The following is a 16,683-nucleotide window of genomic DNA, read 5'->3' on the forward strand; positions in this document are numbered from 1 at the left end:
ATGGTGTGAATGAAACCTCAAACTGACTAGAACAAACTCTTTGAAATGTATATATGATACTGGATATCAAGGGTGAAACTGTTAATTATGTAGACAGACAGCAATCTCATTCAATGCCAGTCATGTGTGCAGTGAAAAATAATTTAGTTAAGCATTTAAACGCTCTGTTGAGAAGTTTAAAACATGGAAAGCTCAAAAAGCAATCATATCAGGATACTTCATGAATTTCAGAACTTAAATGAAGAAATTGCTCTTGATTCAAGCAGAATCAGCAGAAAATTAAAAAAAGGACAATAACAATGAGATGTTGATAAAAAGAGGAAATAGTTTAATCAATATTACATGAAGCAAATACAAACATTAAGAAAAAGTGAAAGCGAATTAGACAGATCTCTCTCTTTACTGACTTATAAGAGCCAAAGCATCTCAAGAGAAGAAGAGTAGAAAAGAGTCCAGTTTCAAAGATACATGAAAGTATATCTTGCGTTTCCATGGAAGAGTAGAAGTGGAAGAGAAACTAGATGTTGTAATGAAAAACAATGAAGAACGAGTTAAAAATATATATCAGATTCATGTCTCTATTAAAAGTGTTAAGGCCTCTTCTTCAGCTCCTGAACTTTGCCTCCAAAGGTTTTTCCAGAGTGAATTTTCTGATGCTCTTTCAGTTCACCTCTTTCTATCATCCGCAGTAAAGGCCTTCCTGCACTGAAACACACCGCTGTGTCTTTTCTGCTGTAATATTACGAATGAATATTCTCCTTTGTGTGAATCTTCAAGTGTTTCTTCAGGACTGATGCTCAATGAAACTGTTTACCGCACTGATCACAGTTCAATGGTCTTTCTTCAGAATGAGAGTAGATGTGATTTCAGAGCGAAAGCCTGAGCCGCATCTTCCCAGTGTGAACTCTCATGTGAATCTTCAGACTTGATTTTCATGTGAAGCGTTTTTTACACTGAGGGCAGGAGACTTTTTTGGCTTTTGTTTTTCCTTTCTTGTTCACGTCCATCAGGTCTAAAAGAAACATTAAATCAAGTGAGATTTCAAATGAGAGACAAATGTGAAATGAAAAGTGAAGCTCAAAGTCAAGATCACTGATGAGTTTAATAGTCATTTTAATCCCATCATATCTGGTCAACAACTGCTGTGCATAATTATGATCTATTTTAATATCATGAAGATAATTTGTGTTATAAATCACTAGTTTGGTCATGGAACTCTAGATCTGTAAGCAATCACATCATTTCCAACACCTTTCTAACATTAACAGAGGAATAATCTGGAAGCTTCTCGTCTCTGTATTCTTGATAAGCACCAGAGCAACTACAAAAACATGAACTAGTTAGAAAACATGAAAATACTGTTTGACGTTTTATCTTCACCATAATAAGCAGTGTCAGAAAGAGAAAGTTGCACAGCGCTGCTATGTATATTGTCAGAGAGTGATTTTGCGTTCTGAACAGATAAATCACATGTCAAAATCAGATGGATTTTTTTATATCACACATTTATGTTGGGTTGAACACGAGTTAATAGAAACCAATCAAACAACAAACTGTCTGTTGCTCATCGTGGCTGTTAAGAAACTAATGAATGAATGAGGCATTTATATAGTGCTACTATTTACTACTGTACACACCAAGCGCTTTACAATCACATCAGGTGTCGGCCTCATTCACAACCTGGATGATTCAACAGCAGCCACAGTGAAACAGCGCCAACTATAGGTGGAGAGGAGAGATTTGACTGTGACTAACTTACACAGAAGAGATTTTGTTTCTCAGCACATAAAGATGAACTACTTACTGTGATCTCAGACTGCGGTGATGTGGTTTCTCCACTGTATGGATCTTCAGGTGTAGCTTCAGGAGACTTTTAATAGAGAAACTCTTTCCACACTGATCACACGTGTGCAGCTTCTCTCTGCTGTGGATCCTCTCATGTGATTTCAGATTTGCTGGCTGACTGAATCTCTTGTCACAGTGTGAACACTTGTAAGGTTTTTCTCCAGTGTGGATCCTCTCATGTGATTTCAGATGTGATGAATCACTGAATCTCTTGTCACAGTGTGAACACTTGTAAGGTTTTTCTCCAGTGTGGATCCTCTCATGTGATTTCAGAGATGATGACCGACTGATTCTCTTGTCGCAGTGTGAACACTTGTAAGGTTTTTCTCCAGTGTGGATCCTCTCATGTCTTTTCAGATGTATTGACTGGCTGAATCTCTTGTCACAGTGTGAACACTTGTAAGGTTTTTCTCCAGTGTGAATCCTCTGGTGCAGTTTTAATTGTTGAGCTGTAGTAAAAGTCTTCTCACACTCAAAGCACATGTACTCTCTCACACCAGTATGAGTTTTCTCATGTGCATGTAAAGTTTGCAGCCATGAAAAACTCTTTCCACACACAGAACATGAAAATGGCTTCTCCTTCGTATGAACTGTCAGGTGTGACTTCAGGTGTGATGCCCGGGCAAATGTTTTGCCGCAATGATCACATGTGAACGGCTTCTCTCCAGTGTGAACTCTCATGTGACGTTTAAGGTCTCCTGATTGGGCGAATATCTTCCCACATTGATCACATGAGAACGGCTTCTCTCCAGTGTGAAATCTCATGTGAATCCCAAGACTTTGTTTGTATGTGAAACTCTGTCCACACTGATCACACGTGTGCAGCTTCTCTCCGCTGTGGATCTTCTCATGTGATTTCAGAGATGATGACAGACTGAATCTCTTGTCACAGTGTGAACACTTGTAAGGTTTTTCTCCACTGTGGATCTTCTCATGTAATTTCAGAGTTGATGATCGACTGAATCTCTTGTCACAGTGTGAACACTTGTAAGGTTTTTCTCCAGTGTGAATTCTCTGGTGCAGTTTTAAACATTTCGCTGTCATAAAAGTCTTCTCACACTCAAAGCACATGTACTCTCTCACACCAGTGTGTATTTTCTGGTGTAATTGTAAACTATACGGCAGTGAAAAACACTTTCCACACACAGAACATGAATGTGGCTTCTCCTTCGTATGAACTGTCAGGTGTCTCTTCAGGCTTGATAACCTAAAAAATGTTTTTCCACACTCATCACATGAGAACGGCTTCTTTCCAGTGTGGATCCTCATGTGACGCTCAAGACTTTGTTTGCTTGTGAATCTCTTCTTACACTGATCACATGTGAACGGCTTCTCTCCAGTGTGGATTCTCATGTGATTCTCAAGAATACGTTTGCTTGTTAAACTCTTTCCACACTGAGTGCAGGTGAAAGATTTATTGGCTCTTCTTTTCTTTAAAAATGTCTTTTTAGTCTTTGAGCGACTCAAATGTTTTTCTCCAGATTTGACATGATGTTCCTCCTCCACTTCACGCAGTTCTTCACTCTCCTCCACCACTTCACTCAGTTCTTCACTCTCCTCCTCCACTTCACTCAGTTCTTCACTCTCCTCCTCCACTTCACTCAGTTCTTCACTCTCCTCCTCCACTTCACGCAGTTCTTCACTCTCCTCCTCCACTTCACTCAGTTCTTCACTCTCATCACTCTCTTCCATTAGCTCTGAAATGAAAGAAAAAAAAAGTTTAATTGCAGAACAGTACGTCTGTCACGTTTAGTGTCTGTGTTCATGTTATGTTTGCCTGTGACACCCAGTTTGCCCACGTGTCTCTGTGTTTTAATCCCTGTCTTGTTAATTAGTTATGAGTTCATTTGTCCCAGCTGTGTCTTGGTTTCCAGTCTTCTGTTCTGTGTATTTAAGCAATGTGTTTCAGTCTGTTCCTTGTCTGTTGTCGTTGCCATATGTTTGGTTGTTCTGTTCATGTTTCTTTTGATCCAGTTTGTGAGTATTAGAGTTTGTTTAAATAAATTCTGCTGCAATTAAGATCCTGCATTCTTCATCGCTTTAACCAATGCGTGACAACATCCAAATTCAAAGAGAGAAATATGATTATAAAGTCAAAGGTAAACTGAGCCCTAAAATATTCCCATCATTTTGATGAGATTTTATAAATTAATTATGCATGCCCTGAAAATCTCCATGAATGAGGAACATGGATCTTCCAATTATTACTTTTAAAACATTATAGGCACAAATCCCATGTTTCTGGGTCATATAATGGTACATGCATTAATAGGGTCATATAATGGTACATGCACTTTTACAAGTTGATTGTACTGAAATGTGTGTTGGCAGTGCCTGTACACAACCCAGTAGCGGTTTTAGGCACGGGCGAACCGGGCAATCGCCCGGGGCGGCATTTTTGGGGGGGCGGCACCAAGCGGGAAGGAAGTCGACCGGAAGTTGAAGCCGGCCGCGTGCCACCATCTTGTAGCAGAACTTCACCTGCTGTTAGCATCCCATTGACTCCCATTCATTTTGGCGTCACTTTGACAGCGAATAACTTCACATCTGAGGCGTTTAAAGACTCCATTTGTCCATTATTTATTTCTAAAGAAACACGACAATGTATAAAATGCTCCATTACCTTGTAGCTTATGTTATGGCCCCGTAGAAGCAGTTTTTGTAAAAGTAGGCTAACGATTGCGTCATAACCATGCGACTCTCTGTCACACAGTAGAGAGATTACCGTATGGACAGGAGGAGAAGCTCGCGGGCAATCGGGGGGACGTGGAGGCAAAATGACAAAATAATTAATCAGAATACTTAGCAAAAGTTACTCCTGCTCCAAGCTCATGGACAGCTCCTACTCACTCTCTCCGTCTCTGCAAGTTTCGGAAGGGAATGATTCAGATTTCTCTCGGCACAGCTACTAGAAGACAGACGGGTTGCTCACGTGGTGCGTGTAACGCTTTGCTCGGTTTGAGTCTGCGCGTCAGGAAAGGAAGTGCTAAGAAATCGCTAAAAATGGGCTTCACTTGTCTCAATTGAGATCCAATGAGATGACTCTGTCCACTTCTTATACTGTCTATGGGCGGCACCGCCGGCACGAGCAGAAAAAAAATACAAATCTGCGCCGCGAAGCGGTTTTCTATTATCTATCATTTCACTGTGTGGGGAATTGCCAAATTTGCGCCCCTGCTTGCTGAGAAGATGCCGTGCACAGAAGCTGTTTGTTTGAGAAGGGGAAAGGGGAGGGGGCGCGGAGGCGCGGGCGCGGATGACAGTTCACCTCTGGGTCTCTCCCAAATGGAACGGACAAGGGGGGGGATCCATATAGTAATCGAAGTTATCAGTCACACCTCGACTTTCTTCCAGATAACACACATTTCATTCATAATATTATAAATACGGGGCTCTATATTTCCTGCACATTTTTGTTTTTCTGAATGGTCTGAATGGCTAATAAAAATAGGTAATACAAAACGATTACTTGGTCACCACCACCAAGGTGAATTGGTTTAGTCTTGACTTCTGGTCGTGACTCGTGAGCGTGAGTGACAGTTATGGGGGGATCAGGGGAAATCTATTGATTGTCGATGTCGAGAGCCAAATAAGAGATGGACAAGAAAGTTCAAAGCCATCAGGTGCCCAATTTAGAAACGAGCGAAAGATAAAGGTATGCAACTATGTTTACTCTATATGATTACGGTATCCATGTCATGAATGAAGGGGCAATATTAATTGGTGGGTATAACTCTTATTTGTTAGCCTTTTTTCTATGATTCTTGCTATGCTTAAAGGAGAAGTTCACTTTTGAAAAAACTTTTGCTGATTATTTACTCACCCCCATGTCATCCAAGATGTCCATGTCTTTCTTTCTTCAGTCGAAAAGAAATTAAGGTTTTTGATGAAAACATTCCAGGATTTTTCCACATATTATGGATTCCATTGGGCCCCAAACGGTTCAAGGTCCAAATGACAGTTTCATTGCCGCTTCAAAGGGCTTTAAACGATACCAGACGATGAATAAGGGTCTTATTTAGCGAAACGATCGGTCATTTCAAAAATAAATAAAAAAGTTTAAGTTTTATAAGCACAAATGTTCGCCTTGCTCTGTTCTGTGATGCGCGTTCGTGACGTCACGTAATACGCAATTACGTTGAAAAGGTCAAGTTTGATGTGTTTACAAATGTGCGGAAGGAGGACCATATAAACATTTTCAAATGTGTTTGTGTCAGTTTATCGTTTAAAATGCCCATTTCGTGTGCGCATCCTGAGTGTTTTAATATTAAAAAGCCAAAAAGAACATTTTCTTCAATTTTTCAAGCGTGACCTTTTCAACGTAATTGCGTATTACTTGACGTCACGAACGCGCATCACAGAACAGAGCAAGGCGAACATTTGTGCTTATAAAACGTAAACTTTTATTTTTATTTTTGAAATGACCGATCGTTTCGCTAGATAAGACCCTTATTCATCGTCTGGTATCGTTTAAAGCCCTTTGAAGCGGCAATGAAACTGTCATTTGGACCTTGAACCGTTTGGGTCCCAATGGAATCCATAATATGTGAAAAAATCCTGGAATGTTTTCATCAAAAACCTTAATTTCTTTTCGACTGAAGAAAGAAAGACATGGACATCTTGGATGACATGGGGGTGAGTAAATAATCAGCAAAAGTTTTTTTAAAAGTGAACTTCTCCTTTAACAATAATTCGTTTTTAACTCAAACACAAGATCTAATTTCACCATAATATTGTTCTTTGCAACAAAACTGTTGCAAGTTCAGTTATTACACTGCAAAAATGCTTTTCTTACTTAGTATTTTTGTCTTGTTTCCAGTCCAAATATCAAACATTTCTTAAATAAACATGCATAACGTTATTTTACTAAAGTAGTAAAATTACATAAGATATTAAGCCTTGTTTTCTGGGGAAATAAATAAAAATTGAGTTTTTGCTTAAAACAAGCAAAACATTATCTGCCAATGGGGTAACAAAAATATTGGGAGGGGGGCGGGGGGGGCGCTCGAAAGGGGTCTCGCCCAGGGTGTAATTCAATGTAGAACCGCCACTGACACAACCATCATAAAATGATAAAAATCCATCCAGTGTTTTTTTTATAATCTTCTGACGTCACAAAATCGACGCCCCTCCCACGATTGTTGATTGACAGCAGCGTTTCAACACAGACCCTGCCCTTGCTTGTGAGCGAGCTGTCAATCATAGTCTGCATGTCATTGTTGATACTCTGGAGCAGAATGGCGTCTAAGCGATTGTGGTGTTCTGTTCTTGGGTGTAATAAAGAACACAGCAGTCATTTTGATGTTCCTAAATCCAAACCGCTGAAGACGTAGTGGCTGAGTTTGTTTTCAAAAGGAATATTCCCCACGATCAACGTCAATGCTTTCATGTTTGTGCAAATCATTTCACACATTTACACTCAGGGTACATTACGGCGTGTTTTCTATGTATGGCGTTCTCAATATAATTCATAATCCCACGTTTATAATTAACAACACTTTATGGTTATTGTGTTATTATTTCAAACGGTGTATACACAGAACAGAGGGGCGGGGTGAGCAAAGCTCATTATCATTTAAAGACACATGCACTTAAACAGCGTGCTGAAAACAGAGCTGTTTTTGACCAGGTAAAATTTGTGTTTTCTTACAATACTAATGAGAATTTTTAATTAAAAATTAATTTAATTTAATTTAATTTAATTACAAACTTTTATTTTAGACCCTGAAGAATCATATTAGCTTGTACAAAAATGGCATTATATGACCCCTTTAAAAAGTTTTACGTTTTTAGTTGAAGATGGTATTGTGTAAACAGCCTCTGAGGCTGTGGCTGGAAGTCAGTTGTAGTTCTTATGTTTCTCTTTTCTTCAGTGATTCTGCTTGTTAACAGCAGGTGTTCATCACTAATACTCAATCATCAGTTATTGAATCACTTAATTATCTAATTAACTTTAACACTGCTTCAGTGTTACCCCTCATGTGGTGTTCGGGTCATTTTGACCCGGAGAGAATTTTCTTTTACCCCAAAATACTAGTTAATGTTATCGCTTTGGACTTAAACTTAGTGACTCTATTCACAGATGGTATAACTACTTCTCAAATGTTTTTTGACAATTTTCTTACTTTTTTAGGGGGGATTTTGTCACCTTGTTACACTTGTGGTCTTCCCGGTCAAAAATGACCGGACTACAAAAAATTGCTTATAAATCACTTGTTATGCAATATTATCACCCAATTTTGGATTCAATCTTTTTGTCAACTTGTTCTCTTTCAAATAGGACTGTTTTTTTTTTATTTCTATTTGCATCTGATTAATCATAGGCCTCATTTATTTGACAGTAGGCATCTCATTTTTTTAGTTAAAAAAACATTATTTTTGAATAATTTTGGAAATTTTAAATAAAATCTGAAGAAAATTGGCACTGTTGATCACACTAGTCTACTTTAATATTTCACCAGGATTTTTGTTTTGAAAAACTTTTATTTTGTACAAAATGGCACATTGTCACACTTGTGGTCTTCCCGGTCGACCGGCCTACAAATAATTGTTTATAAATCACTCTTTATGCAATATTATCACCCAGTATTGGACTCAATCTTTTTGTCCACTTGTTCTCTTTCAATTAGGACTGGTTTTATATTTCTATTTGCATCTGATTAATTGTAGGCCTCGTTTATTTGAGAGTAGCAATCCTTGAGAAAACAATCCATGCTTTTATTAGTTCACGCTTGGACTACTGCAACGCCCTCTACATCGGGTTAAATCAGGCCTCTCTGCACCGTCTACAGCTTGTGCAGAATGCAGCAGCCCGGCTTCTTACCAACACCCGTAAACATGACCACATCACTCCTGTCCTGTACTCTCTCCACTGGCTCCCGGTCGAGTTCAGAATCCAGTTTAAGATCCTACTGTTTGTTTTCTGCTCCATCCATGGCCTTGCACCTCTCTATCTGTGTAACATGCTAACCCCTTACCAGCCCAGCAGAGCCCTGCGCTCCTCTGAACAACATCTGCTGGTGGTCCCACGGTCCAGGTGCAAAAAGTGGGGTGATCGTGCCTTTGCGGTAGCGGGGCCAAAACTCTGGAACGCTCTGCCCCTGGAATTACGCTCCATCATGGACCTGCCCCTGTTCAAGGCCAGGCTGAAGCACCATCTCTTTAGATTAGCCTTTGACACCTGATGGACAACTGATTAGCATAATGATTTTATAGATGTGTTGTATTTAATTTTATTGTATTATTTTGTATTTCACTCATTTATTTTTTGCCTTTATTTTTGTCTCTGTCCAGCTCTTTGATCAACTTTGGTTGTTGTAAAGCGCTTTACAAATAAAAAATTGATTGATTGATTGAGTAGGCATCTAAATTTTTGAGTAGCCTAAAAAAAAAATTTTTTTTTGAATAATTTTGGAAAAATTAAATAAAATCTAATGAAAATTGGCACTGTTGATCACACTAGTCTACTTTTTAATTTTTCACCAGGAATTTTGTTTTGAAAAACTTTTATTTTGTACAATATGGCACAGAGTTACACTTGTGGTGTTCCACTGGGCCATTGTGGGCCATTGTTTCAATGGGCCATTGAAAGTGAATGGGAGAGACCAATGCAAACAATGAATGGAATAACACAAAATAGGTATCATTTTAAAGCTTATTAATTTATAAGCCAATATGCTTTTTAATGCATCTAATCACTTTGATCAACTCCTAACGAGAGCTGAGTTATCACTCTAAAACAGAGTGTACCCCCCGCAGGCGCCACCTAGCTGTGAAATAAATAATCATAATATTTTTCAAAACTATTACCTTGATCAACTTAAAATAGGTGTCATTTGAAAGCTTAGAGTCTGAAATTTACAATGAATGTAGCCAATTTGATAAACTCCTAAGTAGTGCTGAGTTATTTGCTGATAAATAAAAAAAAAATCATAATTTATAAACTCAGGGTTTATACAGAGATTCTTAAATTGAATTTACTACCTTTTTACCACCTATTTTACTACCATCACAATATTTTTACTACCAACACGGCTTCAAACTTCAACTGTAGCAGTGTTAAGTGTTAAGTAAAGTGACAAGTAAAGACATGAAATATCTTTCCAAAATGAATTAATAACATATTAAATCACAATTTAATGAGGCAATTATAACTTAATTTCAACACTGGGAGGGAGAGATAGAGAACCAGAGAGACTTAAACCTCTGTCTTTGGGTCCGACTCAAAATAAAAATAAATTCATGGAAGTTTAGTAAGGAAATAGGCCTGCACACGTAAGTTACCCTAATTGAAAACCATATAGACCAGGGGTGTCCAAACTTTTTTTAGTGAGGGCCAAATACAGAAAAATAAACAAAGGGCCGGGCCACAAACTAGAGGTGACATATTGACACAATACTGTATTTTTACAACCTGGCTATAAAACGCTATAAATCCATCCATATTTTTTTCCAAAACGCTATAAATCCATCCATATTTTTTCCCAAAACGCTATAAATCCATCCATATTTTTTTCCAAAACGCTATAAATCCATCCATATTTTTTTTCAAAACGCTATTAATCCATCCAGATTTTTTTTCAAAACGCTATAAATCCATCCAGATTTTTTTCCAAAACGCTATAAATCCATCCAGATTTTTTTCCAAAACGCTATTAATCCATCCAGATATTTTTTTCAAAACGCTATAAATCCATCCAGATTTTTTTTCAAAAGCTATAAATCCATATTTTTCCCCAAAAATTGTCTTTTTAAAAAGTATTTTATTTCGTGTTTGCATTTGAGGAAAAAAACATGTTATGTAGCCTAACCGTTCGTTCTCCATTAAAGATGCTTTTAAAACTTTCACAGAGACATCAAACAGAATGTCGAATTTCGAAACGAATTTCGTTTTGTATAAATTTTATCTTAATTTTAATCCATGTTTCATTATTTTGTATAATCACAACATGTTCAGACATGAACCGAAACTCAGCGTATAGGTAGCCTAGGCTACTCGCCTCACACAGACCTAAACAAATTAGAAATATCCTATATCTATTATCTACAGAAAGCTTGAAATTTCTACTTTTAAACAGAACCATTCAAAACTAAATAAAAGTAGGCTATAGGCTAATCCGTAAGAAATGCATTTTTCTCCGGCGCGTTCACTACTGCGAAGATCGCGAGTCAGTGTCAACTTCATCTTTGCAGCTGACACAGAAACACTTGTTTATTAATAAACAATTAAAATGTCATACTTTTTTTTTTACAGCGTTTAGGTGCCGTTTATATGAACGCGTCACCACTGCGAGAGAGAGAGAGAGAGAGAGAGAGAGAGAGAGAGAGAGACACACACACACACACACGCAAGGTCTCTCCCTCTCTGCCGTGCGCTCGCTACACGGTTTGCATGCGCACTTTTGGTCGCTCGCTCGCTCGCTCTAGATTCGCAGGAGATTTTAACTAATTTCCAGGCATCATAACATTACAAAAAGCAATTGTAATATTTTTTTATTACTATTTTGGTATGATGAACATTCACCCGCCAGTGTGGCGGATAGCCTTTTGAGATTTACTCGCCAAACGGAAAATCTAACCGCACTTGGCGCTTGGCGGGTGTTAATTTCACCACTTTTTACTGGCCTTAATTTGGCATAATTTAATTTACTACCTTTTACTACCTTTTACAACCCCGCGGAAACCCTGTAAACTACTTTTTTGTACTACATTCAGCAATATGTCAAATACATCATACAGCTCAGATAGTCCTGTGTCATATGTCATTTGAAAGGTCTCAATGAGTAGAATACAGCAAGATTAATTGTTTCAGGCTTTTTACTAAACTTGAGCGAGGTTTTTGTAAAAGAAGCCCTTCAAGAGACCCATGTGTAAACCATACATGGATGATGGAATTTTAGACACATTTCCGCTCGTAACTTCATGAAACATGCTCCGATTGTGGAAAATGACACATCATTATTTACAGCAAATGATTACCAAACTCCAAACTCAACATAATCCATCACTCAGAACTAAAGATATTCCTCATGGAGTTCTAACACAAAAAATACTACAGACACACAGACTCACATAGCCAAGCAACGTAGCTTAGACTTGGCCTTTTTTACTCGTATCTTCATGAAACATACATCATCGATCATGACACGTCATTATCTTCAGTAGACTCTCACAATTAAAAAGAGCCCAAACTCAATATAATCCATCACTCAGATCTAAAGATATTCCAAATGGAGTTGTAACACACAAACCCCCACAGGCGCTCACAGAGCCTTGACTATAGATGTAGCCTAGCACTTATGTCGTGTTTTAACTCATAACTCAAAGAAGCATGTATAAATTGTGGAAAATGGCACATCATTATTTACATGAGATTGTTAAGATTAAAAAGAGCCCAAACTCACCATAATCCATCACATGCACATATGTGTACATAAACAATGAACATGCTCCTGAAAACTTTTCAATCTCTCCCATTCACTTTCAATGGCCCATTGAAACAATGGCCCTCAATGGCCCAGTGGAACACCATAAGTGTAACTCTGTGCCATTTTGTACAAAATAAAAGTTTTTCAAAACAAAATTCCTGGTGAAAAATTAAAGTAGACTAGTGTGATCAACAGTACTAATTTTCTTCAGATTTTATTTAATATTTCCAAATTATTCAAAAATAATGTTTTTTTTACTCAAAAAATGAGATCCCTACTGTCAAATTAATGAGGCCTACGATTAACCCTCAGATAGTCCTCGGTCACTTCTGACCGAATAATTTTCTGTTTTGAATTTTTAAAAAAAATCACAGCTTCATCGGAAGGTTATGATACTTGATGACTTTTATGGCATTAGGTATGTGAATAAAAAAAAAATTGAGGTCATGATCCGAGCATGCTAAGTGGTCGTAAAAAAATTTGTCACAATTTTGGTCTTCACTCAAACACTCATGGTCTTCGGTCAAAAATGACCGACCCATAGGAAATGAATGGGAAATTTACAAAAACACAAAAATTATCTGAATTTTTGTCTGTACAATCTACAAATCGGCCACAATTCTAAAAAAAAGTACACTGCAGTAAAGGGGTGACACTCTACAACATCAAGAGTGCAAAAAATCCCACCCACACACACACACATACAAACACACTTTTATACACATACACACCAATAAATTCAGATTACAATAAATCTGTTTAGAATTTTTAAAAATCACAGCTTCATCGGAATGTTACGAAACTTGGTGACTTTTCTGGCATTAAGTATGTGAACACACAAAAAAATTGAGTTCATGATCCGAGCATGCTAAGTGGTCGTAAAAAAATTAGTCACAATTTTGGTCTTCGGTCAAAAATGACCCCCATATGAAATGAATGGGAAATTGACAATTTTTTTTATTATTTTACATAAAGTTTTGTAATTGAATGAATTGCATTTTTTGTTACAAATTCTGTAAAAAAAAAAAAGTAAATGTGTCCATAAACAGCTGGGGAATTCACATGCCTGTCCATAGAGAGCTGTACATGCCATCTAGTGGTTACACCATGGTTCTACGCTTTTTCTCTATACTGTAACCAGATGGTGCTAATTTTCTTCAAAAAATATTTTTTTTCTGAAGGCCTAGACTCTATATTAAACTAAAATACTGCACTAATATATATATTTTTTATTATATATATATATTATTTTTTATGGCAAAAATAGACCATAAATATTGCATAAATACGAATAAATTCAATCAAATTGTCTCAAAATACTTAATTAAAAAGAATAAATATTATAGAACAAAAATAAATTGCATTGTTTTTAACATGGGATGGAGAAAGTTTCATTTTTAGGTGTCCGGTCACTTCTGACCGGGAAGGCCCTGAGTGTGACTGCTAAACGAAGACCATCTGAGGGTTAATTAGATGCAAATAGAAATATAAAACCAGTCCTAATTGAAAGAGAACAAGTTGACAAAAATATTGAATCTAATATTGGGTGAAAATATAGTATAATGAGAGATTTATAAGCTATTTTTTATAGTCCGGTCATTCTTGACCGGGAAGATCCCGGGGGTTATAGGGTTTTGAACACCACACAAGGGTTAAAAATGAATCGCGTTTTTGTGTGTCAATGAATGAACAGCTTTTACCAAACTCTATACTGAGATGAGTCAAAATCGACTTCAAAAATTGGATAGATTATAAAGTTTTTAATGTAAAACACTGCCACTTCAAATAAGCTTATAATGTTGCCAATTTCTGCTCATATGTTAAATATATACAGGCTATATTCAAACTAATGAATCCTTAACTTTGAAATAAATATGATTAAATGTACACTTGAAATATTGTTAAAATTTTAATTGTTGTTGTAATTGTATACTTACCTTTTTAATAAAATAGCAAAAATCTATATATATACAAGGATAGATGTAAACAAAATCTTAAAGGGCACCAATTATGCCCCTTTTTACAAGATGTAATATTGGTCTTGGGTGTCCCCAGAATGCATTTGTGAAGTTTCAGCACAAAATACCCCACAGTTAATTTATTATAACCATTTGAAAATGTCATTTTTGGGGCCTGTTTTAAAAAGAGCTGTTTTGGGGGTGTACCACCTTAAATGTAAATGAGCTGCATATCCCCGCCCTGCTGGACCCAGATGATGAAGAGAGTCCGGCACAGAAGAAACACGAATGAGAATGGACTAAACGTCTCGGAATGGTTATTTGATACATTTATGTACTTACAAAGTTTTAATCGCGTCCCCAATTATGGATGTGCAACACACACACACACACACACACACACACACACACACACACACACACACACACACACACACACACACACACACACACACAAATACTGTGATAACGTTTGCTAAGTACAAACGATTTATTTATTTTTTTCTTAAGGGGAGGGAGATAGATGTTTATATACTGTCTATAGAGATAGAGCAGACCATAATTTATTTACATTTGTAATTGCTGCAAAAAATGATAGCCTACGTGACATAAAACTGTCTGACGTTGTTTGTTGAGACATCTATGACGACGACGACAATAAATAGCTTTAGACGCATTTGTTGTTGAACTGGCTGACATCGATTGAAATGACTATTTGCTCAAAAATCATACAATACACTTACTTCTGGAGGTGACGTTGGATCGCGAACTGTAGGCAACGATCCACACTTGAGGATTAACTTCCTCGTTCACTAAACAGTCAGACAATGATTCTCGTATTTAGGAAGTTTAAGAAGTGGTGCCTTTTCTTCATAAATAAAATCCATCCGCTGCGTTTTCAGTGGCTCTGATGTCAGTGAAGACTAGTATGTCCATTCTTTCATCCCACAACAGAACACCTACACTTCTTATGAGACATTACACACCGGCTGTCGTTGAAACAATGGAGGATGGTGAACAGATCACCGAGGGCGGGGTCTATGCCAAAACCAGATGTCAATCAAATCACGTCGGTGGGGCTTAGCGCAATTCTACGTCACAGTGAGGGAAATCTAGAACAGGGCGTTCTGAGACAGTGCTTATGATTTATTGAGATAGTAAAAAAAACTACTGGGTGGATTTTTAGCATTCTAGGGTGGTTTTGCTCACACACTGCCAACACACATTTATGTTCAAACACCATGTAAAAGTGAATTTTGCATAATAGGTGCCCTTTAAAAGGTCAATATAAGCCTTATTTTTATTGTGTTTTATTAGTGACACATTTGGGTAAATAAATGTGAAAATACAGTATAAGAACAATTAACTGCACAATTACTAGAAATGTTTACCTTGGATATTATAGAATTTGCAAGCACAATTTGTGAAACAACAACAACTGTGTTTCCAACTGTGAACCAATTTTATATATATATATATACACTGTATATTGTCCTTGCATTCTTTATTGTGGCTCAGTCACACACCTGAATGAATGGCTCATTATGTATGCAGCCTCATTATGCAGGGCCTTTGTCTCCTCAGGTGTGAATCACACCCACCCGCATATTGCCTTTCAAAACAAAAAGTGTCTTACAGAATTTAAATCAATGTATTGTTTTATGTGAATGATTAGGGAGGATGATTTTCACATCATTTTGAAGAAATAACTCTAGGCGACAAAATGCATTATTCAGAAGTCTTATGGACACATATTTAGTATGTGTTTTGTGGCCTTATTTCAGAAACTTTCATTTTTAGTTTTTTCAATAACCATGCATAAACATTATTCTTTCAAAAATACAAACATGTACATACATGTTACTCACATATTATGGTAGCCCTGTTTGTGCTAAATAGAGTGTAATTATACCTTTGCCATTAATATGTTTATAAGCAACTAAAAAAAAGCACAAATAAAATATTTAATTGGACCTGATGTTGACAATCAATATAACAGTTTCTCAAACCTTCCTTTACTGACCATTTGTGGTAAACTAACAAGAAAGAAAATATTCTTATATGTAATAGTTTACCCGTTTGTCTAAAACTGATGAAGTTCTTGAATGTTTCTAACATGAATGTTCTTCAGCATCATGAATGAATAAAGAATAAACACCAACCTCTTTGTTCTTCAGGATCTTCAGTGTGTATCATTCTGCAGGGTTCTGGATCACTCATGTTCTCACTGTCCTCTTTAATAAACTCAGTCTTTACAGATTTCAGCTCTTCCTGATGCTCTGTGATCGTCTTCAATTGTGGCTGATGGGAATATTCCAGCATTTATTGGAGAATTACAGTAGGAGGAGCTTCACTGATGATGTGATTGCTGTGGGAGGGGCTTCACTGATGATGTGGTTGATGTGGGAGGAGCTTCACTGATGATGAATTCCACTGTAGGAGGAGCTGAAAAT

General features: G+C 37.1%; 1 protein-coding gene across 2 annotated transcripts in view; it reads right to left on the reverse strand.

Annotated features, from left to right (window-relative positions):
- Nucleotides 1-311: 311 nt before the first annotated feature.
- LOC309498904 (uncharacterized protein) overlaps nucleotides 312-16,683 on the reverse strand; it is a 41,336-nt gene continuing 24,964 nt past the window's right edge. The window contains exons 2-5 of one of the 2 annotated variants that reach the window (XM_082169869.1): nucleotides 16,393-16,675; nucleotides 1,805-3,542; nucleotides 1,638-1,719; nucleotides 312-1,012 (exon numbers count right to left, since the gene is read on the reverse strand). In XM_082169869.1, coding sequence (XP_082025995.1) covers nucleotides 1,674-1,719; nucleotides 1,805-3,542; nucleotides 16,393-16,552 — 1,944 coding nt within the window. In that variant the 5' untranslated portion in view covers nucleotides 16,553-16,675 and the 3' untranslated portion in view covers nucleotides 312-1,012; nucleotides 1,638-1,673. The remainder of the gene's footprint in view (nucleotides 1,013-1,637; nucleotides 1,720-1,804; nucleotides 3,543-16,392; nucleotides 16,676-16,683) is intronic. The other variant, XM_082169868.1, reaches the window with a different exon arrangement.

This window comes from Leuciscus leuciscus (assembly GCF_965113295.1).
Source record: "Leuciscus leuciscus genome assembly, chromosome: 1".
NCBI classification, from domain to species: domain Eukaryota; kingdom Metazoa; phylum Chordata; class Actinopteri; order Cypriniformes; family Leuciscidae; genus Leuciscus; species Leuciscus leuciscus.